Source organism: Montipora foliosa, chromosome 11 (assembly GCF_036669935.1).
Source record: "Montipora foliosa isolate CH-2021 chromosome 11, ASM3666993v2, whole genome shotgun sequence".
Classification (NCBI taxonomy): domain Eukaryota; kingdom Metazoa; phylum Cnidaria; class Anthozoa; order Scleractinia; family Acroporidae; genus Montipora; species Montipora foliosa.
Genome location: NC_090879.1, coordinates 11,254,981 through 11,282,757, shown reverse-complemented (window position 1 = coordinate 11,282,757; position 27,777 = coordinate 11,254,981). Strand labels below are relative to the sequence as shown.

General features: G+C 38.5%; 1 protein-coding gene across 1 annotated transcript; it reads left to right on the top strand.

Moving 5' to 3' along the window:
* The first annotated feature begins 5,105 nt into the window (after positions 1–5,105).
* LOC137976668 (secreted acidic protein 1B-like) lies at positions 5,106–5,732 on the top strand. Its single transcript, XM_068824032.1, has one exon. It carries the CDS (start codon positions 5,106–5,108, stop codon positions 5,730–5,732), a length of 627 nt encoding a protein of 208 aa, XP_068680133.1.
* Positions 5,733–27,777: the final 22,045 nt, after the last annotated feature.

Here is a 27,777-nt window from a genome sequence, read left to right as displayed (position 1 = left end):
GTTCCGCCCAACCAGCCGGATAGTATCGCGCTTATATAGGGAAAGAATAATGGAGTAGCTAAGAACCAAAGAGAAGGCACTGACGTCACAGTCAAACAAGTTGAAACAAGTTTAAGGGTTGGTTACAAAAACCAGTTTTGAAGATAATCAGTATTCAAAAGTCTTCAATAGCAAAAAACCTGTCAAACCGGTTTGCTTTCTTTCCTCATGGCACACCCAGAAATGGACGTGTATAAAGGTAATGGAAAAAAATATTTCAATTCAAAGATGAACCGAATGATCGAACAACAGATTTTTGCTTTGGAGATGAGACGCATTAGCAAACCGTTTGCAACGACTGCAATTGTACAACAAAATCGTAACCTTACTTAATGAACTTTAGGATAAGATGAATAAAGGAGGCTCTCGCAAAGTTGAGATAACAAGCGATGAAGATGGAATGGAAGTCATAATTGGAGAGCTAATGGTTTCAACATTTTATTTTACGAACGAGAAGAAATTTTCCCGTCAACTTCGTTGTATTTTGAAGTCAGCGCTACAAAATGAACATTGGCTACGGGTAAAGATTCATCAACTATTTGTTAGCGAGTGGAAGAGTGACTATTTGTCACATGCAAGATGGAACAGCAATGACACGTTCACTTTCAAGCAGTAAAAGCATTATATTTGTATCTTCGTATTTACAAACAATGCGAACTAAAATTAAAGTATTTACAAACAAACAGAACCTTTGTATTTACGAGCAACCACTGAAAAGTTTAAGTATTTACAAAGAATAAGAATCTTCGTATTTAAAAGCAAATTAAAGTATTTACAAACAATGCGAACAAATGCTATGTATAAATTAATTAAACCCTATTTAAAAACACACTACAATGTCTTTTCAATTCAGCGATAGGAATGAAACATGAAGAAGCAAAGGTTACTTGAAAAACTCTCCACATAGTTAGAAATAATTGTCAAAGAGTTTTTCAATTAACCTTTGACAGTGATCACATTCTTCGTGATTATCACTGTTTCCATTTTCATCCACGTTTCGGCATGCAAATATACACTGAATTGCAAAGGCAAAGTCGTGTTGTTGAAGAGAATTTAACCCTTTATTAAAATATCTACAGACTATACAATTTTCCTCGTATTCCATCTCAGGATGATTCTCCTCACAGAGCTGTAAGAGAGAGCAAAGTATGCTACTGGAATTTCGCATCCTTGCAAATCTAGCTATTGCCGGATTAGCATTTATGCGCTAGTGGCAATTATTTTGATTAAAGATAAAGATTAAAGAATCGAGCACGCGGTAAGGAATCAAACACTCGTTTGCACATTCGTTTTGCACATTCCAAACTACTTAAATTTGAAAAACAGCAAATAATGCTACAGGAATTTCGTTTCAAGGCGAACTTTCTCCTTCTGGAAAAGTTTCCTCAATTTTACCATCTACGATGGCGTTCTATTACGCATTGACCGCTCCAGTTATTCATTTACTATTGTATAAAAACCTGTTTAAAAATTACGGACGCACGTAATAAGTGCCGCTATAAGTGGAAGATTTAGAGAACAACAAGCGTAGTTTCGTAAAATATAATGATCTCCTAAATTTCTATTTTACCAAATTAAGACCAAAAGTAATTTATCCGAATGCTTTAAACTCTTAAACACGCCAACGGTGCTGCTATTGTCCCACTGTTGGGACTCCATTCATAAAACTTTAGCATCCTGTATTACGAGCAATTCACTAAAAATAAACCAAGCATTGGTTTCACCGGAACCGTAAAAATGATACATGCATGACACTAGTATCTTCATCAAATTGTTTGAAGACAAGTAGAGTAATCATCGAAGAGCATTTCAAATTGAAATAAAACCATGTCACGCCAAAGAGGCCGACAAACAGCCTCAGATTTATTTAAGAACACAAATCTCGTCACGACGAGTGCACAATAACACAAGGCGTCTGGACAAGCTAAGGCTTATGGACTTTAATTGTGAGCACGCAGTATCGCCATCATCAGTTTCTTCGTCCTCGTCATCATCCTCATCGTCATCATCACCAACCTCGTCGTCTTCGGCTTTATCTCCATCTTCATTTAAATTATTCCCTTCATCATCGTCTTCGTAATATTTTTCAGCTCTTTGTCCCAAGCTCCCTTCCTCATCTGAAAAGCTATCCATTGTTTCTTCATCATCAAATCGTTTAGGGCAACTCACTGCCTCGTGTCAATCTCTGTTGAACTTGCGCCTAAATGCTCTCTGACAGAATTGACAAGAATGCATCATTCAAAGTAAGGGCTGAAAACTAGTGTTTCTTGAGAAATTAGAAGAGGTGTGTTCTGGGCTTTTGTTGTGATATTACCAATATATAGCGACAAGAACAATGGATTGGACCCGGAGCCAATGAGGTAGAGGTGACATCATAAACGGCCAATGAGAAGCCACTAAAGTTAAATCAAGGGGGCTATTATTCCCGAACGTTTCTGGGTATGGTAAACCGGTTTTCGAAATAACGAGATACAGCTCACGTACGACACCGGTTTTGCAACATCGACAGCGAATCAAACCAAAAAATACTATTTGGTGATTAATTCCCAACGACTTCATATGTCCATCATGCCTTGAGGGAAAGTAAACATTTTGTTATAAAATGTGCAAGTCTTACTCGTTGATTTTCATGAGATAACATGTCTGAGGTGCTTCATCAATCTACACCTACTCGAAAGCCCACTCAGCCTTCAAAACCTCCCACCAACAAGAAGAAACTATGCAAGGTTGATAAGAAAGAAGTTGAATCACTGTGTGAAGCCTTTGATGCTATGGCAATTGAGGTTTTGCCCCCCACGGTAGATACGAAAGAGGGGGAGAAAAAGGAAATCCCAGGCACTGTGCATGTCGCAGAGCAGACCTACCAAACTTGTAACGACAGAGTTGCTTCGAGCAACTCCGAACAACTCCGAGCAGCTCCGAGTAAATATGAGTAGGTCCCTGTCACAAGGGGGGAGCATCTAGCAACGACAGAGTTGCTCCGAGGAACTCCGATGAACTCCGAGTAGCTCCGAGCAGCTGCGAGTAAATATGAATAGGTCCCCATAGGGGGAGCAACTGGCAACGACAGAGTTGCTCCCAGCAACTCCGAACAACTCCGAGCAGCTCCGAGTAAATATGAGTAGGTCCCTGTCACGAGGGGGGAGCATCTAGCAACGACAGAGTTGCTCCGATGAACTGCAAGTAGCTCCGAGTAGCTCCGAGCAGCTCCGAGTAAATATGAATAGGTCCCCATAGGGGGAGCAACTGGCAACGACAGAGTTGCTCCCAGCAACTCCGAGCAGCTCCGAGTAAATATCAGTAGGTCCCTGTCACGATGGGGGAGCAACTAGCAAGGACAGAGTTGCTCCGATGAACTCCGAGTAGCTCCGAGCAGCTCCGAGTAAATATGAATAGACCCCTGTAGGGGGAGCAACTGGCTGCGACAGAGTTGCTCCGAGGAACTCCGAACAGCTCCAAACAATTCCGTACAACCTCCGAGTTGCTGCGAGCAATATGAGTAGGTCCTTGCCATAAGAAATAGGCCATTGACTTTGGAGGGTATATAAGCCGTAACCGGTTATTAATAGCCTCTTCATAACAAATACGTCAATGAAATGTCTGTATTCATTTTTTATTACACCATTGAACCAATTAAAAAATATTTACAACATTGAGCAGTCACTGTTCATGTGGCCTTTGAAAAGCATCCATTAGGTAGGCGCTGGGCCAAGTGACACGCCATTTAAAGGCTGACGGTGGCATGACGTTCTCGAGAGATCTTCTACTCTGCTTGTACGGGTGATATCGAAATGGCGTTACGGTCTGCTTCTTCTTTGGTTGTAAGCCACCATGCGTGGTTGAAAGCCAGGGTATCGAGGTTGTTGTGAGGGAGGATTCAGTTTCACTAGGGTGAAGGGTAGGATCTTGTGGTTGCAGCGAGCATCCAACCATTGGAAGTAGGAACATGTGCGGCTCCGGCAGCTGAAATACATGCGTCCAGGTTTGTTTATAGTTTTGCTATGTTTCAAAGAGTAAGTGTTATCGCAGTAACGCAGCATCTTTGGCCATTTGGAGTGTTCTTTACCGATGTTTATTACAAGGTGTTCGTACCGTTGTTGGTCTACCGCTTGTAAGTAATTGAGTACTTCTTTGTGATTCGCAATGAAGACACACGGGTACTCAGGGCATTTCACATATTTAAATCCACTGTCTGACATCCTATGCTCCAACAATTCACAAACAACCGTGAAAAGGGCACGTCGCATGAACCCCCACCGGCGAGTCCTCTAGGATCTGCCCCATGAGCTCATCGACGGTGGCGGGTTCCTTTAGCTGCCACAGCTCCCCCTCTTGGTAGGTCTGCTCTGCGACATGCACAGTGCCTGGGATTTCCTTTTTCTCCCCCTCTTTCGTATCTACCGTGGGGGGCAAAACCTCAATTGCCATAGCATCAAAGGCTTCACACAGTGATTCAACTTCTTTCTTATCAACCTTGCATAGTTTCTTCTTGTTGGTGGGAGGTTTTGAAGGATGAGTGGGCTTTCGAGTAGGTGTAGATTGATGAAGCACCTCAGACATGTTATCTCATGAAAATCAACGAGTAAGACTTGCACATTTTATAACAAAATGTTTACTTTCCCTCAAGGCATGATGGACATATGAAGTCGTTGGGAACCAATCACCAAATAGTATTTTTTGGTTTGATTCGCTGTCGATGTTGCAAAACCGGTGTCGTACGTGAGCTGTATCTCGTTATTTCCAAAACCGGTTTACCATACCCAGAAACGTTCGGGAATAATAGCCCCCTTGATTTAACTTTAGTGGCTTCTCATTGGCCGTTTATGATGTCACCTCTACCTCATTGGCTCCGGGTCCAATCCATTGTTCTTGTCGCTATATATTGGTAATATCACAACAAAAGCCCAGAACACACCTCTTCTAATTTCTCAAGAAACACTAGTTTTCAGCCCTTACTTTGAATGATGCATTCTTGTCAATTCTGTCAGAGAGCATTTAGGCGCAAGTTCAACAGAGATTGACACGAGGCAGTGAGTTGCCCTAAACGATTTGATGATGAAGAAACAATGGACAGCTTTTCAGATGAGGAAGGGAGCTTGGGACAAAGAGCTGAAAAATATTACGAAGACGATGATGAAGGGAATAATTTAAATGAAGATGGAGATAAAGCCGAAGACGACGAGGTTGGTGATGATGACGATGAGGATGATGACGAGGACGAAGAAACTGATGATGGCGATACAGAGAATGGCACAGAAAATGAGGAAGTTGATCCATGGGATAAACTACGAGAAGAAGTAATCAGTGACCTAAACTCATCTTGGGAAGTACAGGTGCAAGAAAATTTACGTCAGGGTTTGCCAAAGGATGATGCTCAGGTTCAGGCTGCTAACCATCTGCTTCCCATTTACCGTAAAAAGCTACGACAATTATATTTACATTATGTAAGGTGGTACCACGACCTCAAAACTGATCCAGTGCACAAGAAGGTTATGCAAACAATGCTTAGTTTTAAGGACGATGATGACATGGATTATGCAGAGGCAGTAGAAGCTGCTATAAGTAAACGGAAATACCTGCTGAACAGTCTGTTCGACCTAGAACATTTTCCTAAGGACACGGAAGTGACTGAAGATAACGACTATTCATATGAAGCAAGGAAGAGAAAGTATTGCGAAAGTTGGTACACTTAATCACATTTACATTACTTCCTCTGGCACTGGTGCACTTGGATCAAGAGGACCTATAAGGCTCGACGGTACTCGTCGGCTGTTCGGAGTTGTTCAGAGTTCCTCGGAGTTGGTCGGAGCAACTCTGTGGTTGCTAGTTGTTTTCCCTACAGGAACCTACTCATATTTGCCCAGAGCTACTCGGAGGTTTCTCGGAGTTGCTTGGAGTTGTTCGGAGTTGCTGGGAGCAACTCTGTCGTTGCCAGTTGCTCCCCCTATAGGGACCTATTCATATTTACTCGGAGCTGCTCGGAGCTACTCGGAGCTACTTGGAGTTCATCAGAGCAACTCTGTCGTTGCTAGATGCTCCCCCCTCGTGACAGGGACCTACTCATATTTACTCGGAGCTGCTCGGAGTTGTTCGGAGTTGCTGGGAGCAACTCTGTCGTTGCCAGTTGCTCCCCCTATAGGGACCTATTCACATTTACTCGGAGCTGCTCGGAGCTACTCGGAGCTACTTGGAGTTCCTCGGAGCAACTCTGTCGTTGCTAGATGCTCCCCCCTTGTGACAGGGACCTACTCATATTTACTCGGAGCTGCTCGGAGTTGTTCGGAGTTGCTGGGAGCAACTCTGTCGTTACAAGTTGCTTCCCCAACAGGGACCTACCGGTACTCATATTTGCTCGCAGCAACTCGGAGTTGCTCGGAGCAAAAGTGCCTCAGTAACCAATCTCACTCAAAACGGTACTAACGGGACTGTTTACAAAGTCAAAACATCCAAGCTGGGAAATATTGTAAAACCTGGACAACGTCTTGAAAAACTCTTTCTTACTTGCGAAGGCAATTGCTCACTTCTATCAAGAATGCTTTTTTCATGGATCGTTTTTGGATTTAGGTAATCACTGCTACGATTATGTATTGTGTGGTTCGTTTGTTTAAAGAGAACTATTTTCCGCAAATATCACATTGTGATAAACGTTTCCTGTTAATTCAGTAAAACGTTTGAAGTATTTTTGATGTATTTTTACTGACTTAATAATAACTGAACCGTTCTGCAAATAAAATCGTTTGAGCTACACTGGTCTGGAATGTTTTCCATTTCTTACTTAATTATAATTCAGAACCATTCTAAAGAAATTCTTGTGGGATAATCCGCCTCTTGGATCAAACACTGCGTGCTCACAATTAAAGTCCATAAGCCTTAGCTTGTCCAGACGTGTGGTTAAGGCCTTGTGTTATTGTGCACTCGTCGTGACGAGATTTGTGTTCTTAAATAAATCTGAGGCTGTTTGTCGGCCTCTTTGGCGTGACATGGTTTTATTTCAATTTGAAATGCTCTTCGATGATTACTCTACTTGTCTTCAAACAATTTGATGAAGATACTAGTGTCATGCATGTATCATTTTTACGGTTCCGGTGAAACCAATGCTTGGTTTATTTTTCGTGAATTGCTCGTAATACAGGATGCTAAAGTTTTATGAATGGAGTCCCAACAGTGGGACAATAGCAGCACCGTTGGCGTGTTTAAGAGTTTAAAGCATTCGCATAAATTACTTTTGGTCTTAATTTGGTAAAATAGAAATTTAGGAGATCATTATATTTTACGAAACTACGCTTGTTGTTCTCTAAATCTTCCACTTATAGCGGCAGAAGCATGATCTACGTTTGTCCGTAATTTTTAAACAGCGTTTTATACAATAGTAAATGAATAACTGGAGCGGTCAATGCGTAATAGAACGCTATCGTAGATGGTAAAATTGAGGAAACTTTTCCAGAAGGAGAAAGTTTGCCTTGAAACGAAATTCCTGTAGCATTATTTGCTGTTTATCAAATTTAAGTAGTTTCGAATGTGCAAAACGAATGTGCAAACGAGTGTTTGATTCCTTACCGCGTGCTCGATTCAATAGCTAGATTTGCAAGGATGCGAAATTCCAGTAGCATACTTTGCTCTCTCTTACAGCTCTGTGAGGAGAATCATCCTGAGATGGAATACGAGGAAAATTGTATAGTCTGTAGATATTTTAATAAAGGGTTAAATTCTATTCAACAACACGACTTTGCCTTTGCAATTCAGTGTATATTTGCATGCCGAAACGTGGATGAAAATGGAAACAGTGATAATCACGAAGAATGTGATCACTGTCAAAGGTTAATTGAAAAACTCTTTCACAATTATTTCTAACTATGTGGAGAGTTTTTCAAGTAACCTTTGCTTCTTCATGTTTCATTCCTATCGCTGAATTGAAAAGACATTGTAGTGTGTTTTTAAATAGGGTTTAATTAATTTATACATAGCATTTGTTCGCATTGTTTGTAAATACTTTAATTTGCTTTTAAATACGAAGATTCTTATTCTTTGTAAATACTTAAACTTTTCAGTGGTTGCTCGTAAATACAAATGTTCTGTTTGTTTGTAAATACTTTAATTTTAGTTCGCATTGTTTGTAAATACGAAGATACAAATATAATGCTTTTACTGCTTGAAAGTGAACGTGTCATTGCTGTTCCATCTTGCATGTGACAAATAGTCACTCTTCCACTCGCTAACAAATAGTTGATGAATCTTTACCCGTAGCCAATGTTCATTTTGTAGCGCTGACTTCAAAATACAACGAAGTTGACGGGAAAATTTCTTCTCGTTCGTAAAATAAAATGTTGGAACCATTAGCTCTCCAATTATGACTTCCATTCCATCTTCATCGCTTGTTATCTCAACTTTGCGAGAGCCTCCTTTATTCATCTTATCCTAAAGTTCATTAAGTAAGGTTACGATTTTGTTGTACAATTGCAGTCGTTGCAAACGGTTTGCTAATGCGTCTCATCTCCAAAGCAAAAATCTGTTGTTCGATCATTCGGTTCATCTTTGAATTGAAATATTTTTTTCCATTACCTTTATACACGTGTCCATTTCTGGGTGTGCCATAAGGAAAGAAAGCAAACCGGTTTGACAGGTTTTTTGCTATTGAAGACTCTTGAATACTGATTATCTTCAAAACTGGTTTTTGTAACCAACCCTTAAACTTGTTTCAACTTGTTTGACTGTGACGTCAGTGCCTTCTCTTTGGTTCTTAGCTACTCCATTATTCTTTCCCTATATAAGCGCGATACTATCCGGCTGGTTGGGCGGAACCGTACCACCAGAACACACTACAGTTCACTCCAAATAAAAGAAAAATTATAATACAATTCAAACCAAGTATATGACGTATGCAGTTCATTCAAACCCCCTGCCGCCATCTTGAATATACCTTCGTACACCTACGTGAAGTGCATCTCATTATAAACCCTAATCCAAAAACCGGTTTGGGTAAAATTTCCCACTGGCCGCCATTTTTAATAATTTCGCCTAGTCATCCCCCCTATACTATTGTTAGCACCTTCCCTACAGCGAAAAAAGCATGTTTTTCGTCATTTCTTTTTATCGATCGCTAACGTATTTTTTAATGATGGCATTTTCATTTAAGAATTTCTCCAAAACAAACTTAACCGCTATATTTTGCTTTTTATTTTAATTTGAACGCAACTCTGAGTTTGTTTGTTTGTTTGTTTGCGTTGTCGTGGAAAATAATATCCTTTTTCGGATTTTGCGTTCATGGGTGGCTCAGTTGGTGAGCGTCGGGCTGTCACGCGGGAGGTCGCGGGTTCGAGCCCCGGCCGGATCAACACTCAGGATCTTAAAATAACTTGGGAGAAAGTGCTGCCTTTGTAATTTCATCTGCAAATGGTTAGACTTTCAATTCAAGTCTTCTCGGATAAGGACTATAAACCGTAGGTCCCGTCTCACAAATATCTTCTGTGTTCATAACTTCCCTGTGGGACGTTAAAGACCCCAAGCACAATTCGAGAAGAGTAGGGGATAAAGTCCCCAGTGTTGTGGCTGCCCTGTTCTTAACCTGCGATGAGGCTCTATTTTAGTTTCGCCTGGTACGTAATGTCGAGTTGGCGAAACGAAAAATAGAGCCTGACCAAATTCCTCTTCGAAATTCCTTCCTCCCATCCTCCCACTTTTTTTGATTGATTGACATGTCCTTCATCGGCCAATCAAATCTACTTCCATTACACCAATACAAGCGTGGACGGCAGATTCACGCTAGTTTGTTTTGACCACAGTTAATTACCGTGGGAGGAATCGAAAGTTACCGTTGGCTTTAATTTGAGAGAAACACATTTAAAGCATGGGGAATGTTTTCGACGACTATATTGCAAAAAGGCCGGTGTAATTCTTCCTCCGAACTTTACTGAATATGCAATCTTTTAAGCTTGACATCTTAATTTGTAATTGAGATAACTTAGCATTCTGTCGTTGGACGGTTTGGCAATAGACTTTTAAAGAAAAAAAAAGAGAAATACATTATTCCTTTAACGTGCTTGCCCATGAAGGTTTCTTTGGTGATTTTTTCGGGTAATATCTTCAGTTGCCGTGTATTTCTAGAATAATATTGCGCGCAGTAAAATCATGATAAGTTTGGCCGTTAATTTTTTGATGGAGTACGAACAGTAAGATGGACTCGCGAAGTTTCTTTTATTTTTGTACAATTGGTCTATCTGGAAACATGCCAGTTTAGTTTCTGGAGTGCGAGTTTTAAGTTAAATCAACTGGAAATATTATGAAGCAATCTTGACTCCAAATTGTGCAAACAAACCGCAGAAACCGTGTCACGTACAGTAAGTAAATAATGCCGTTTGATACACAGATGTTCAAAACATGCATTCGTGTGCAACTTGCAATTTTATCAGCATCTCCTCATGTTGATATATATGTCCTTTGCCTCATCCAGGAAAGCAATATGCATCGGCTTTCATTGCCATTTGAAAGAACCAGCTATTTAGCTTTCAAAACATTAGGGAAGTTTGTGCCAAAGTACTTTCAACCACATGGCCACGGAGGCTCGACAACGGAATCGCTAATTTCACTCTTTCCAGAGATTCAAACCCGATTCTGGACAATTTATGAGATGTTTCAGATGGCATATCTCCATTTATACAAATAAAATCAAGTTGCACCGTCCACGGCATTGTAAGAACAAAAGGCAGCAAATTTTTTCGTACACTTATGGCGGATTAGTCTCGAGGACTTCGCGAGAGCTCCGCGCAATCACGATGGCATTTTCACTTCCGGCGTTTAAACAGCCAAACAGATCACGAGTTTGGTCGGCCCAATTTTTGCCGACCGTCCGGAATTCTTGAGAGACTTTTGGTCAGGCCCAATTTTAGCGAGCGACGACATAAGAGAACATATGGGCGAAGCTAAAAATGGGCCTGATCGCAGGTTACCCTGTTCTCTCCAGCCTAAGCAGAAACAGCCACAAGTCAAAAAGAGACTTTGCCGAGTGCTGGAACATGTAGATGCATGTAGATAGAAGAATCCCGTGGTCCGAGATCAGAAATCCGTTTTTGGATTTTCCAAAAAAAACCGCACCTATAGATAAGCTCGGACATCTGTGCGCTCGTTGAAATATTCTGAATGGCTCGGGCTACTAGAATGCAGCTGGTTTTAGTTTCCAGTGAATACATTACTGCTTTTTCCATTCTTTGATTTTGTTTAAATATCACTGTTAAGTTTTAAACTTCAGTTTAACCGACTGCACTCATTAACTTGGATATTGAGTATCAAAATGCGGACTTTTGGGGCCTGTGGGAGGAAGAGGGGGGGGGGGGGGCTGCTGTCGAGGCACATCGACACATCGAAAAGCAGTTGGGCAAACGGACTAAAAAGTACTTGTTCGCTCGCATTTTTAGAGCAAAACAAAGAAACAAATAATTTATTTCGTTATGTCCAAAAGTGTACAGATAATTGTTATTTAATTCCAGTTGACAACAAAAATTCGAGTTTCATTCCTGAACTAACGAAAAACCGATTTTAAAAATACGCATCCACTTTAAATAACGCATCCGTAAAAATAACAAACTGTTTAGTGCCCAAGAAAAGAATTTGTGGAGTAACTTCTTCTACCAAGTTTGAGATATTACTGGTATTCTGTTTTGTCGTTGTCGTTCTCTTACTCTCTTCTTTCGTTTCTGTTCTAGTCATAGATCCGCCAGGCATCCTGCAACCTTATCAGGAGCTTCTAAAGATATGTCAAAAATTGCAATACATTAAGTTTATATCCCTCCGATGGTTGACGTGAATAACTGAACATACCTTATCGCGTTTTTGTTTGTAACCACGGACCCTTAAGGTTTGTGACTTGATCTCTGTGTCATGTGACGTCACTTTCTTTGCAAACTCACTTCCGGTCGCTGTCCGTGTCGACAAAAACGTCGCGCGCTTAAGCTCTCTAATATGGAGCTTAAGCACGCGCGTTTTTGAGACGCGGACAGCAAACGGAAGAGAACATTTGAACATAACAGTTAGTATTAATCTTACAAGGCTAAGGTCCAAATGCACCTTAATTTGAGACCCAAAAAGGGGTTATACATTACTAATTACACTTTGTTTAAATCAGCTGTGTGAGTCGCTTTCGTTCTCAGCATTTGCTGATCACGGCTTTACTCGATTCTACTTACTTAATAGATAAGAGCATTACAATTAATCCCAATTGTTCTCCATTGGGTCTACGGGAACGACTCGGAGGAAACAAATCAAAACAAAAATGGATGACAGTGGATTTCATAAATTCAAAGACAACAATAAGAAAAACTAAAACAGAACACAAAAAAGCTGGGAAAAGCACACAAAATCAAAAGCATTCAAGCAAAGGTAAACGTTTCTCAGCGAATAATAACACGGACGCCAAGTAGCCGAGGTGAAACTGGGTCGAGACTTGACTTGCTTGCGTTAAGCATGTCGCGTCAGTGATTTTATGGCATCGCTAGTTAATTGTACAGCAGTTTTGATTCTTTGTTTTCTTTCTTATTACTGAATCATGACTTCTTTAAGAAAGACAAGAGATCTCCTTTTTTAGAGATACGATAAAAGATTGATTTCAAAGGATGAACCTATTGCTTTATTGGAAGTGAACACGGCTGCAAATTCTCAATCCAGTTGCGATCAATATTCCTGAAATTATTCTGAATGTTAAGCAAAGTTCAGAGCTCCCGGTGTTAGCTGATTTGTCCAATCCATTTGGTACATTTCTGTAAAGGAAAGCAAATGACAAATAAAAAATGAAGCGTTCCAAAAAAGAAGTTAAATATAACGGTCATTAAAATTGTGCAAAATTTAACATGGTCTTTCTGGAAATGTTGTCTTAGCATTGCCAGTGCATTGAAATTTAATACCACAGAAAAAAAAACACAAGCACATACAAAAGGATATATCAAGGAAAACAAGTATTTTTCAAAAGTGACTTACTCTAGGTCTTTTGGCAAGACCTGAGTCTCGGCGTCTGCAGCGCTGGTGTTCATCAGCCGGTAGAACTGACAGAGAAGAGTTTCTTTCATAAACAATAGGAATTAGAAAGTTGATTGTCCAGCATTAGAAAGAAAACAACAAAAATCAACCAAAAAACAGAGTAATTGCACCTAAAATGAACTTACCTTCTCGCGTTTTTGTTTGTCACCACGGACGCCAAATAGCCACCCTTAAGGTTTGTGACTTGATCTCTGTGACATGTGACGTCACTTTCTTTGCAAACTCACTTACGGTTACGGTCGCTGTCTGTGTTGACAAAAACGTCGCGCGCTTAAGCACTCTAATAAGGAGGGTAAGCACGCGCGTTTTTGAGACGCGGACAGCAAACGGAAGAGAACATTTCGCGTGCCAGGACAATGAGTGTCTCGCAGATTTTTATATTAATTATCTCTAATGGGAGGAAGATACTTAGAAATGCAAATGTGGTTGTTTGAAGACAAGTTAAAAGGGAAAACAGCTCACTTGCGGTTGCCGTCCACGTCTTAAAAACGCGCATGCTTAAGCTCCCTAATAAAGCAAGAGACAGACAATCATCAACTGGCTGGCGGACGGCCGGAGAAAAAAGTAAGTAAGATACTAACGAGTACTGGCCCTGGTGTGTGCTGTTAACATAGACTTCTGATTTCTGAACAAGGATTTTAATGACCAAATCAGCGCAATTAAAACATACATTTTTCCGTCAGCATTAATGAAAAACGTTCTCTGTACGAATCGTAAAGTTTTCGAGCTTAGTGTTCGGAAATAATAGAGTTTCATGATGTCCTGATTGTTCTAAATTTGGAGAACTTTTTGAGAACTATAAAATCTTTATTTCTAAATTATAATAATAATAATAGTAATAATAATGATAGTAATAGTAATAGTAATAGTAATAACAATAGTAATAATAATAATAATTTAAAACTTACAATATTTTACACTAAAATAAAAATCTTAACCAAGAATAATTAGACATTATAAAAAATTACAAATTTATAGAAAATATTATTCGTTATACCCGTGGTGTACAAAGAGTGTTCATTTCCATAATTCGTGCAATCATTTCGTAAACACTTATTAAAATATCATTATTATGATTATGATTATTATTACCATTGCTATAGAAATAGTAATAATAGTAATAATAATAATAATGATTCGCATTTATTCGAGATATTGTCATTTCCTCGACGCCACAACTAATGTTTGTAGGTAGCAATCAACTTGATTTCTTTTATGTGCTCCTTTCTTTGATAAGGGAACCTCGCTCAAATGAAAAAATAGGTGTTACAAAAAGAACCAACATGACATACTGAAATAACAGTTAGTATTAATCTTAGAAGGCTAAGGTCCAAATACACCTTAATTTTAGACCCATGAACAGTTATTTATTACTAGTTACTCTTTGTTTAAATCAGCTGTATGAGTTGCTTTCTATATAAGTCACACTGTACTCTGTAACGTAACCAGGCATATAGCTATGTCATAGTTTGAAAGTGTATTTGGGTCAACAAACTTACAGGTGTTTTAGCGCACTAAGTCCTGAGAAAACATTTTCTGGGAGGTGAGTTATTTCATTGTTATAAAGCCATCTAGAATAAAAAAAACATGAAACGTAATGTCCATGGAAACTAGTCCAAAACTAGGTAACGAAATTTTAACTCATGTAAACACTACTTTTGAAAGTACACTCAGCAACAGTACAGCATTCGAACTAAACAAGAACAATTCCATGAACACAATTTAAGCTTTTATTGCAGTTTCGTTCATAGCATTCGCTGATCACAGCTTTACTCGAGTCTACTTAGATAAGAGCAGTACAATTAAACCCAAATGCCCTCCATGGAGCCCTCGCAATCGACTCAGAGCGATCAAATCAAAGGAAAAATGGATGACAATTAATAATAATAATAAATAATAATAATAATAATAATAATAATTTTAAACATACAATACATGAAAATAAAATAAAAATCTTAACCAAGCTCAATTAGACGTTATAAATAATTACAAATTTATAGAAAATATTATTCGTTATACCGGTGGTGTATAAAGAGTGTTCATTTCCATAATTCGTGCAATCATTTGGAGTAAACACTTATTAAAATATCATTGTTATTACTATCATTATTATTACCATGCATTGCCATAAAAATAGTAATAATATATTCAAGATATTGTCATTTCCTCGACACCAAAGCTAATGTTTGACGGTAGCAATCAACTTGATTTTTTTATGTGCTCCTTTCTTTAATAAGGGAACCTCGCTCAAATGAAAAAATAGGTGTTACAAAATGAACCAACATGACATACCGGAATAACAGTTAGTATTAATCTTAGAAGGCTAAGGTCCAAACACATCTTAATTTTAGACCCAAAAACCAACAAGGGTTATTTATTACTACTGACACTTTGTTTAAATCAGCTGTATGAGTCGCTTTGTATATAAGTCACACTGTACTCTGTACAGTAACCAGGCACATAGCTATGACATAGTTTGAAAGTTTATTTGGGTCAACAAACTTACAGTTCTTGTAGCGCACTAAGTCCTGAGAAAACATTTTCTGGGAGGTGAGTTATTTCATTGTTATAAAGCCGTCTAGGATAAAAAAACATGAAACGTAATGTCTATGGAAACTAGTACAAAACTAAGTAACGAAGTTTTAACTCATGTTAACACTCTTTTTTAAAGTACACTCAGCAACAGACAGCATTCGAACTAAACAAGAACAATTCCATGAACTCAATTTTAGCTTTTATTGCAGTTTCGTTCTTAGCATTCGCTGATGACAGCTTTACTCGATTCTACTTAGATAAGAGCAGTACAATTAAACCCAGATGACCTTCATGGACCCCGCGCAATCGACTCAGAGGGATCAAATCAAAGGAAAATGGATGACAGTGGAAAATTCTTTGTGGAGTATCCACGTGCAAAGCTGTGTCATATTGTGAATTCGAATTAAACAAGAACAATTCAATGAATTTCATTTTAGCTTATATTGCAGTTTCGTTCTCAGCATTTGCTGATAACGACTTTACTCGATTCTACTTACTTAATAGATAAGGGTAATACAATTAATTCCAATTGTCCTCCATAGGGTCTACGGGAACGACTCAGCGCGAACAAATCAAAACAAAAATGGATGACAGTGGATTTGATAGTTTAAAAAAAAACAATAAAAAAGAACTAAAACAGGACACGAAAAATCTGGAAAAATCATACAAACCAAAAGTATTTAAACAATGGTAAAGGTTTCTCAGCGGATAATAAAACAAGAGACTGGCCCTCACCAACTGTCTAACGCGCGGCCGGAGGAAAAAGTAAGAAGAATATTTCTAGCCAGATACTAATGAGTACTGGCCCTGGTTTCTGCTGTTAACGTAGACTTCTGATTCTGAACAAGGATTTTCATGACCAAAACACATCCATTTTTCCGTAAGCGTTTAAGAAAAACCTTCTCTTTACGGATCATAAAGTAAAAAATCGAAGTTTTCGCGCATAGTGTTCGGAAATAATAGATCTAGAGTTTCATGATGTCCTGATTGTTCTAAATTTAGAAGACTTGTTGAGAACTAGAAAATCTCTTTTCCTAAATTATAATAATATAAATAACAATAATAATAATAATAATAATATTAATAATAATAATAATAATTTTAAACATACAATACATGAAAATAAAATAAAAATCTTAACCAAGCTCAATTAGACGTTATAAATAATTACAAATTTATAGAAAATATTATTCGTTATACCGGTGGTGTATAAAGAGTGTTCATTTCCATAATTCGTGCAATCATTTGGAGTAAACACCTATTAAAATATCATTGTATGATTATCATTATTATTACCATGCATTGCTATAAAAATAGTAATAATATATTCGAGATATTGTCATTTTCTCGACACCAAAACTAATGTTTGTGGGTAGCAATCAACTTGATTTTTTTATGTGCTCCTTTCTTTAATAAGGGAACCTCGCTCAAATGAAAAAATAGGTGTTACAAAATGAACCAACATGACATACTGGAATAACAGTTAGTATTAATCTTAGAAGGCTAAGGTCCAAATACACTTTAATTTTAGACCCAAAAACCAACAAGGGTTATTTATTACTACTGACACTTTGTTTAAATCAGCTGTATGAGTCGCTTTGTATATAAGTCACACTGTACTCTGTACAGTAACCAGGCACATAGCTATGGCATAGTTTGAAAGTTTATTTGGGTCAACAAACTTACAGTTCTTGTAGCGCACTAAGTCCTGAGAAAACATTTTCTGGGAGGTGAGTTATTTCATTGTTATAAAGCCGTCTAGGATAAAAAAACATGAAACGTAATGTCTATGGAAACTAGTACAAAACTAAGTAACGAAGTTTTAACTCATGTTAACACTCTTTTTTAAAGTACACTCAGCAACAGACAGCATTCGAACTAAACAAGAACAATTCCATGAACTCAATTTTAGCTTTTATTGCAGTTTCGTTCTTAGCATTCGCTGATGACAGCTTTACTCGATTCTACTTAGATAAGAGCAGTACAATTAAACCCAGATGACCTTCATGGACCCCGCGCAATCGACTCAGAGGGATCAAATCAAAGGAAAATGGATGACAGTGGAAAATTCTTTGTGGAGTATCCACGTGCAAAGCTGTGTCATATTGTGAATTCGAATTAAACAAGAACAATTCAATGAATTTCATTTTAGCTTATATTGCAGTTTCGTTCTCAGCATTTGCTGATAACGACTTTACTTGATTCTACTTACTTAATAGATAAGGGTAATACAATTAATTCCAATTGTCCTCCATAGGGTCTACGGGAACGACTCAGCGCGAACAAATCAAAACAAAAATGGATGACAGTGGATTTGATAGTTTAAAAAAAAACAATAAAAAAGAACTAAAACAGGACACGAAAAATCTGGAAAAATCATACAAACCAAAAGTATTTAAACAATGGTAAAGGTTTCTCAGCGAATAATAAAACAAGAGACTGGCCCTCACCAACTGTCTAACGCGCGGCCGGAGGAAAAAGTAAGAAGAATATTTCTAGCCAGATACTAATGAGTACTGGCCCTGGTTTCTGCTGTTAACGTAGACTTCTGATTCTGAACAAGGATTTTCATGACCAAAACACATCCATTTTTCCGTAAGCGTTTAAGAAAAACCTTCTCTTTACGGATCATAAAGTAAAAAATCGAAGTTTTCGCGCATAGTGTTCGGAAATAATAGATCTAGAGTTTCATGATGTCCTGATTGTTCTAAATTTAGAAGACTTGTTGAGAACTAGAAAATCTCTTTTCCTAAATTATAATAATATAAATAACAATAATAATAATAATAATAATAATATTAATAATAATAATAATAATAATAATTTTAAACATACAATACATGAAAATAAAATAAAAATCTTAGCCAAGCTCAATTAGACGTTATAAATAATTACAAATTTATAGAAAATATTATTCGTTATACCGGTGGTGTATAAAGAGTGTTCATTTCCATAATTCGTGCAATCATTTGGAGTAAACACCTATTAAAATATCATTGTATGATTATCATTATTATTACCATGCATTGCTATAAAAATAGTAATAATATATTCGAGATATTGTCATTTTCTCGACACCAAAACTAATGTTTGTGGGTAGCAATCAACTTGATTTTTTTATGTGCTCCTTTCTTTAATAAGGGAACCTCGCTCAAATGAAAAAATAGGTGTTACAAAATGAACCAACATGACATACTGGAATAACAGTTAGTATTAATCTTAGAAGGCTAAGGTCCAAATACACCTTTATTTTAGACCCAAAAACTAACAAGGGTTATTTATTACTACTGACACTTTGTTTAAATCAGCTGTATGAGTCGCTTTGTATATAAGTCACACTGTACTCTGTACAGTAACCAGGCACATAGCTATGGCATAGTTTGAAAGTTTATTTGGGTCAACAAACTTACAGTTCTTGTAGCGCACTAAGTCCTGAAAAAACATTTTCTGGGAGGTGAGTTATTTCATTGTTATAAAGCCGTCTAGAATAAAAAAACATGAAACGTAATGTCTATGGAAACTAGTACAAAACTAAGTAACGAACTTTTAACTCATGTTAACACTTTTTTGTAAAGTACACTCAGCAACAGACAGCATTCGAACTAAACAAGAACAATTCCATGAACTCAATTTTAGCTTTTATTGCAGTTTCGTTCTTAGCATTCGCTGATGACAGCTTTACTCGATTCTATTTAGATAAGAGCAGTACAATTAAACCCAGATGACCTTCATGGACCCCGCGCAATCGACTCAGAGGGATCAAATCAAAGGAAAATAGATGACAGTGGACAATTCTTTGTGGAGTATCCACGTGCAAAGCTGTGTCATATTGTAAATTCGAATTAAACAAGAACAATTCAATGAATTTCATTTTAGCTTATATTGCAGTTTCGTTCTCAGCATTTGCTGATCACGGCTTTACTCGATTCTACTTAGATAAGAGCAGCACAATTAAACCCAATCGATCTCTATGGAGCCCGCGCGTTCGACTCAGAGCGAACAAATCAAAACAAAAATGGATGACAGTGGATTTCATAGTTTCAAAGAAAACAATAAATAAAACTAAATCAGAACACCAAAAAGCTGGAAAATCATACAAAATCAAAAGTATTTAAACAAAGGTAAACGTTTCTCGGCGAATAATAAGGCAAGAGAGTAGCCCTCACCAACTGGCTAACGCGCGGCCGGAGGAAAAAGTAAGAAGAATATTTCTAGCCAGATACTAAGGAGTACTGGCCCTGGTTTCTGCTGTTAACGTAGACTTCTGATTTCTGAACAAGGATTTTCATGACCAAATCTGTTCAATTGAAACACATCCATTTTTCCGTGAGCGTTTATGAAAAACCTTCTCTTTACGGATCATAAAGTAAAAAATCGAACTTTTCGCGCATAGTGTTCGGAAATAATAGAGTTTCATGATGTCCTGATTGTTCTAAATTTGGAGGACTTGTTGAGAACTATAAAATCTTTATTTCTAAATTATAATAATAATTTTAAACTTACAATACATTACAATAAAATAAAAATCTTAACCAAGCTTAATTAGACATTATAGAAAATTCCAAATTTATAGAAAATATTTAACAATTATTCTACGAGGGCGCGCTGGATATGAAATGATATATATAACCAACGAGGCGCGTAGCGCCGAGTTGGTTATGATCATTTCATATCCAGCAAGCCCGAGTAGAATAATTGTTTTATTAAAAACCCCCTACATCACAACTCTTTTATGTTGAATTTATTTGGCCAATTTTTCTCGGAGCCGCAAAACTGTGTATTTGCTGCTGTATTCATTGACCATATTTGGTAGTGCATGCATATGAGCTGATAACCTGTGTCCGGCGAGCCAATGAAAATGCTGGAAATGTGATATCCGTAGTTCAGTTTTTAATAATATTCGTTATACCCGTGGTGTATAAAGAGTGTTCATTTCCATAATTCGTGCAATCATTTGGAGTAAACACTTACTAAAATATCATTGTTATGATTATTATTATTATTACCTTTGCTATAAAAATAGTAATAATAGTAACAATAATAATCATACGCATTTATTCGAGATATTGTCATTTCCTCGACACCAAAACTAATGTTTGTGGGTAGCAATCAACTTGATTTTTTTATGTGCTCCTTTCTTTAATAAGGGAACCTCGCTCAAATGAAAAAAATAGGTGTTACAAAAAGAACCAACATGACATACTGGAATAACAGTTAGTATTAATCTTAGAAGGCTAAGGTCCAAATCCACCTTATTTGAGGCCCAAAAACCAAAAAGTGTTATTTATTACAGCTGTATAAGTCGCTTTGTATATAAGTCATACTGTACTCTGTACAGTAACCAGGCACATAGCTATGTCATACTTTGAAAGTTTATATGAGTCAACAAACTTATTGTTATTTGCTGCGGTTCGAAGAATAGCAGCAAATCGTTATTTTTACGGTTCGCCGGTTTTTTGACAGTTTCTATGGTGACGCAAGCACTATAAGGGCGGGATTTTTGCTGAGTCCAGCCATTCTATGCTGACGTTGCTGCCAACTTGCTCTCGTTTCGAGATTTTTATTTTCAAATCAAGTTTTCTCGTTAGCCCAGTTCACAGTACTCAAGTCTTTAAAAGGGTCAATTTGTCTTCAGATCCTGTATTTAGGACGCACCGTTTTTCCAGAATTCCAAACAGATGGATCCAGCCTTCCAAGCCGAACTTGACCGGCAGCAGTCCAGCATGCTTGAAAAGCGCTCTTCAATCATCGACAACAAACTAGACTCAATGAAAAGACAGCTGGAACAACACCCAAATGAGTGAATTAAAAAAGATCCGCCTTACGGAACCACGTATTTTCGAAAAGAAAGGGCACGAACAACAATTCAAACACAACCAGCAGCTGAAGTCCGTGGTCAGTGAAGCCAAAGACGCCGTCAACAGTGGAAAACAGGACGCATGTATCGCCAAGCTGAATGAAGGTATTGAGCTTATGGATCGACGCCAAAAGCTCATTCTAATAGCAGACAAATCTGAGTATGGCTGGAAAACCGTCGGCGAATACCTAGACAACGAACTCGCCGATAACGACCAGGACGCCAAGAAAATGAACAAGGCCGAAAAAGAAGCTCAGAGAAAACTTGCCGAAACGCGCGCCTCCAAGGCTGCGAAGGCTCGCTCCTGGTCATTCAAGTCTACGAGAGCAGTGGGAAACACAGCTATTTCGCCATTACAAAGCTCGTTCGCTTTCCCATCAGGGAATTACACATCCCGTTTTTCACAGTCCGCGGGTGCCACAAGAAATATCGGTCCATTTGCAGGCGGTCCTGGCCAGAAACGTGGCACGTGTTTCAGCTGCGGTAAACCAGGCCATTGGCGAACTGAATGTCCTTTGTTGGTCGTTGCACAGACGCAACCAGACGGAAAGAAGTTAAGTAATCATTTTATTGATTTGTGTGATAGCGAATCCCTATCGGGAAGCAATGATGCTTCGGAGCATGTTTCTGGACTTTATGAAATAGATAGCAGACCCTTTGAGAAGGCAGATTTTCTAGAGCGGGAATGCCGTCCAGACAGCGTTCGAGGGAGGCTTAAAACAAATATTTTAGCTTGGAAAGAGCTAGAGCCCACTGAAGCGGTTCTGAGTGTGATTAAAGAGGGTTATAAATTACCATTACACAGTATTCCGGAGTCTTGCATTTTGCAGAATAATAAATCTGCCTTAGACAATAACTAATTCGTCACAGAGGCCTTAAATGATCTCTTAGCCACCCAGTGTATTTCCGTCGGGGCTTTAATAATACCCCTGTGGAAAGGAGCTTTGTTTTGGCCCTGTGTATGTCCAGACGGGGTCCATTTAGCTAAATGTGTTTTGGACTGCGTTGGAGTTCCAGAATTCAGTTCGGCCGCCACGACAAGGGGAAGGACTTACAATTCTATGTTCCATGGTGAACGTCTCGTTATCAAACTTATAGCTTTGTACATAAACTTGCAGTCTATTCGCCCAGTAAGCAGTGACAGAGGTTTTTGCTTGTCAACAGAAGGTTTGTGTAAACGTTGCATTCGAGGTTAAACAAATCCTTAACTTAGCCGTCTACGGCAGGAGCGAATTACAGCCCACAGGAGGCAAGAAAATAAGGAACCCGCAGGTGGTTTATGAAGGAACCCATAGGTGGTTTTGAACACCAGGCCCTTGAATATCGTTCGCTACACTCACAGGTGGTGTTACAAGATTCATAGTAGCATATTAACATCGGAGATGGCTTCAATCTCATATTTGTTTTTTATCATGCACAGTCTCTCTGTTTCTCACAGGTTTAAACCTCTTTGATCAAGGCCCGTGGAAGGAGCTTGAAGACCGCGCAGAATCTGGCCGCGGAAGCATTCATCTCACCCGCTTGTTTGAAGCGTTAAAGCAGACAGTCTTTTCTTCAAAGGCTTGTGGAACCGTTGTTAATTACACTAGTTCTTTAAATCGTTGGATTAAGTTCGCACGCGACAATAATTTAATTGTTTTCCCAGTTACTGTTGTTGATGCCGCTTTGTATTTTAGTTCTTTGTCCACTTCTCAAGTTTCTGCCTCCGTGATCGAAACTTGTTTTAGCGCTTTAAAATGGGTTCACGACATTGCTGGGGTTTCTAACCCTTTTGTAAGAAACGTAGTCGAGGGCGCTAAACGTCAAAATGCTAAACCTGTAGCAAAGAAATCACCCATTTCTCCTGAAGCTCTTACAGCATGTTGTACCGAATACGAGCATTCTAGGGAGCTAACAATACGTAGGGATATTTCTATGAAGGGGTAGTTTCTAAAGAAACTGTGGTGCTGCGTCGGTGGGGAAGTAGTATACAAAAATTTGGTTTATCAACAGAGTTGATAATGTAAATTGGCCACCGTACAGAGATTCTAAAAGCTGACGTTTCGAGCGTTAGCCCTTCGTCAGAGCGAATCGAGGGATTATGGGTTACGTGTAGTTTTTATAGTAGAGTAGGGGCTACGCTATTGGTGGTAACATGGCAACGTGAAAAATAGGAATATATTAGTTAAATGAAAAGCGTTCGTTAATACCGTGAAGATTAAGGGTGCCGATTTGAAAGATGAATTTTTGTTCCAGATTCTTGCAGCTTTCCGTCGTACCTAGATGTAGGGAAAGGCCGCAGATAGCCATGTGTTTTTTGGAGTGGTTAGGCAGATTAAAATAGCGAGCGACTGGCTTAGATGCATCCTTGTCATTCTTCTCAACATCGCGAAGGTGTTCGCGGAATCGGTCACCTAGTCGTCTACCTGTCTCACCAATGTATAATTTATTGCATAACGTACAGGTTATGCAATAAATGACATTTTCGGAGGTACATGTGAAACGATCGGTGACCTTAACAGATCGCTTAGGTCCCGATATCTTGCTAGTGTTAACAATGAAAAGACAAGTTTTGCATCGTGAGCGCGCGCATTTGAAAGTGCCGGGTTGCTCGTTGGTTTTGAGCGCGCTTCTAACTAAAAAGTTGCCTACGTTTTTGTCGCGTTTGAATGAAATAAGTGGAGGTTGCGAAAAGATTCTACCAGTCTCGGGATCATTTTGGAGTAATTTAAAATTACTAAGAATTTTATATTTCTATAAATATATATTTCTATGGCCTTACTTTTGTTCGCAGGGTTCCTTCGTTTTAATGAGCTTGCAGTCCTTGCAATCCAAGACATCAGTTTTAGTGAAACTCACTTAACTGTCAAAGTGACCAAGAGTAAGACCGATCAATATCGAAAAGGTAATGAAGTAGTGATCAGCAGATCTGGAAAAGTGTCTTGTCCTGTTCTTAATTTGGTAAGATACATGGCTTTAGCGGGCATTAATACATCACTCAAGACATCAGATTATTTGTTTAAGCCTTTAGTTAAGGTCAGGTCTGGATATAAAGTTATTGAGAAAGTGAAACCGCTTAGCTATACTCGTGCACGAGAATCTCTAGTTGGCCTTCTAAGTAAGTTTGTACCTACTACGGATATTATTAGTTTGCATTCATTTAGAGCGGGAGGGGCAACTTCACCGGCTAACGCTCAGGTCCCCGATAGATGCTGGAAACGACATGGCAGGTGGCAGTCAGAGACCGCTAAGGATGGCTACGTCGAGGATTCCCTCGACAATCGTTTACTTGTTTCCCGGTCCCTGGGGATTTGATTTGATTTGATTTGATTCTAGTGACATTCCGTTTCCTTTCTTCGTATTTCTATCCAGTGCAGCAGTCAGTTCCCCTTTTTAACAAGTGACCAGTTGTGTTTGATTTGTTGTCTATTAGAGGGAATAGGGGAAAACTTGTTATTTGCTGCGGTTCGAAGAATAGCAGCAAATCGTTGTTTTCACGGTTCGCCGGTTTTTTGACAGTTTCTATGGTGACGTAAGTACTATAAGGGCGGGATTTTTGCTGAGTCGAGCCATTCTATGCTGACGTTGCTGCCAACTTGCTCTCGTTTCGAGATTTCTTATTAATGTCGTTTCGATTTATTTTGTTATCTTACAGTTGTTGGATTTGCCACCCCTCACCCTCGGGGTATTTGTTAAGTGCCTGGTTCTGCATTCGGGAGGGTTCAGGTTTACTCTAAAAAGGGAGTTTTCCTTACGGGCAGCAGGCACGTTATTATTGTCTAGGCTTCTGTTAGTTTCAATAAACGCAAACGGGGTCTCATTGCTCGCAGAATGCCGGGCTAAGAGGTACAGTCCGTTACCAGTTCTATCCAGTGTTCTATCCAGTGCAGCAGTCAGTTCCCCTTTTTAACAAGTGACCAGTTGTGTTTGATTTGTTGTCTATTAGAGGGAATAGGGGAAAACCAGGTATTTTAGCGCACTAAGTCCTGAGAAAACATTTTCTGGGAGGTGAGTTATTTCATTGTTATAAAGCCCTCTAGAATAAAAAAACATGAAACGTAATGTCTATGGAAACTAGTACAAAACTAAGTAACGAAGTTTTAACTCATGTTAACACTACCTTTTAAAGTACACTCGGCAACAGTACAGCATTCGAACTAAACAAGAACAATTCCATGAACTCAATTTTAGCTTTTATTGCAGTTTCATTCTTAGCATTCGCTGATGACAGCTTTACTCGATTCTACTTAGATAAGAGCAGTACAATTAAACCGAAATGACCTCCATGGAGCCCGCGCAATCGACTCAGAGCGATCAAATCAAAGGAAAAATGGATGACAGTGGACAATTCTTTGTGGAGTATCCATGCGCAAAGCTGTGTCATATTGTGAATTCTAATTAAACAAGAACAATTCAATGAATTTCATTTTACCTTATATTGCATTTTCGTTCTAAGCATTTGCTGATCACGGCCTTACTCGATTCTACTTACTTAATAGATAAGATCAATACAATTAATTCCAATTGTCCTCCATAGGGTCTACGGGAACGACTCAGCGCGAACAAATCAAAACAAAAATGGATGACAGTGGATTTCATAGTTTCAAAGAAAACAATAAATAAAACTAAATCAGAACACCAAAAAGCTGGAAAATCATACAAAATCAAAAGTATTTAAACAAACGTAAACGTTTCTCAGCGAATAATAAGGCAAGAGAGTAGCCCTCACCAACTGGCTAACGCGCGGCCGGAGGAAAAAGTAAGAAGAATATTTCTAGCCAGTTACTACGGAGTACTGGCCCTGGTTTCTGCTGTTAACGTAGACTTTTGATTTCTGAACAAGGATTTTCCTGACCAAATCTGTTTAATTGAAACACATCCATTTTTCCGTGAGCATTTGTGAAAATCCTTCTTTTTACGGATCATAAAGTAAAAAATCGATGTTTTCGCGCATAGTGTTCGGAAATAATAGAGTTTCATGATGTCCTGATTGTTCTAAATTTGGAGGACTTGTTGAGAACTATAAAATCTCTATTTCTAAGTTAAAATAATAGAAATAATAATAATAATAATAATAATAATAATAATAATAATAATTTTAAACATACAATACATTACTTAACAAATAAAGAAGCCTTGACTGTGATTTAACTACTGTGCTCTGTTCTGTTGTAAAGCACTCAGGAAGCGGCTGCAGCACAAAAGAAGTGTAGGGGGAAACACGAGCCGATAGGCGAGTGTTTCTCCCTACTTCTTGAGTGCTCTAGCCGCTTCCTAAGTGCTTTACAACAGAACAGAGCACAGTAAAGGCTTCTTTATTTGTTTTATGATAAAGAACAAGAAATTTTCTTCAAAAGTTCTACTTTATTTTTATTTTTAAAGCGCGCGCTGTTTGTGCCGAACTGAGATGTAGTCAGCACAGTGCTTTATACTTTGATAAACCACACTAATTTGAACCAATCAGAGCGCTTGTAGGAATGTTTAAAATTATTTGATTGGTTAATGAAACAAAGGTTTGTCAAAACATCAATCAACTGGAAAGTGGCTTGACAGAAATCACGCAAAATTCGAATTTTTTTGGAAAAACAAGTGCCTCAATGTTCGGTTTCAGTCCGTAAAAAACAGCAAAAAAGAGGATCTAAATAATTAAGTTCAGTGAAAACCGGCCGAATTGTTGGCCATGAAAACCTGCACGTTTCCTATCTGACAACTGGAAAACAAACTGTTGATTGCTTGCGGCTGGAATCTGAAAACCTGTTGGGAATTTTGTAAATGAAGAACTCCAGCGTGAGGACTTTCTGAGCTTGAAAGAACTCCTGGACCGGGCGATGGTTGAGGTCTTCCATCCAAAGTAATTGACAGAATATCTGAGCAAGCCTTTAACTGACAGCTTCAATAACAGCCAAGGAAAAATTCGGAAATTCATCTGCCATTTCTGCCGATGATGGCGTGAGCTTTCGCTTGTTCCGTGCTTTGTACTCTCATAAAGCACGCTGTTTAAACCAATCAGGGCGCGCGATATATAGAAACTTTATTATAAAGAAAATTACTTGTTCTTTATCATAAAACAAATAAAGAAGCCTTGACTGTGCTCTGTTCTGTTGTAAAGCACTTAGGAAGCGGCTAGAGCACTCAAGAAGTAGGAAGAAACACTCGCCTATCGGCTAGTGTTTCCCCCTACACTTCTTTCGGGCTCTAGCGGCTTCCTGCGTGCTTTACAACAGAACAGAGCACAGTCAAGGCTTCTTCATCTGTTAAATAATAATAATAATTAATAATAATAATAATGCACTACATGTACAAATTATTATTAAATTATTATTATTAATGTTGTTGTTGTAATT

Coding starts and splice junctions, on each gene's coding strand:
- LOC137976668 (XM_068824032.1), top strand. CDS start 5,106: ATGGACAGCTTTTCAGATGAGGAAGGGAGCTTGGGACAAAGAGCTGAA.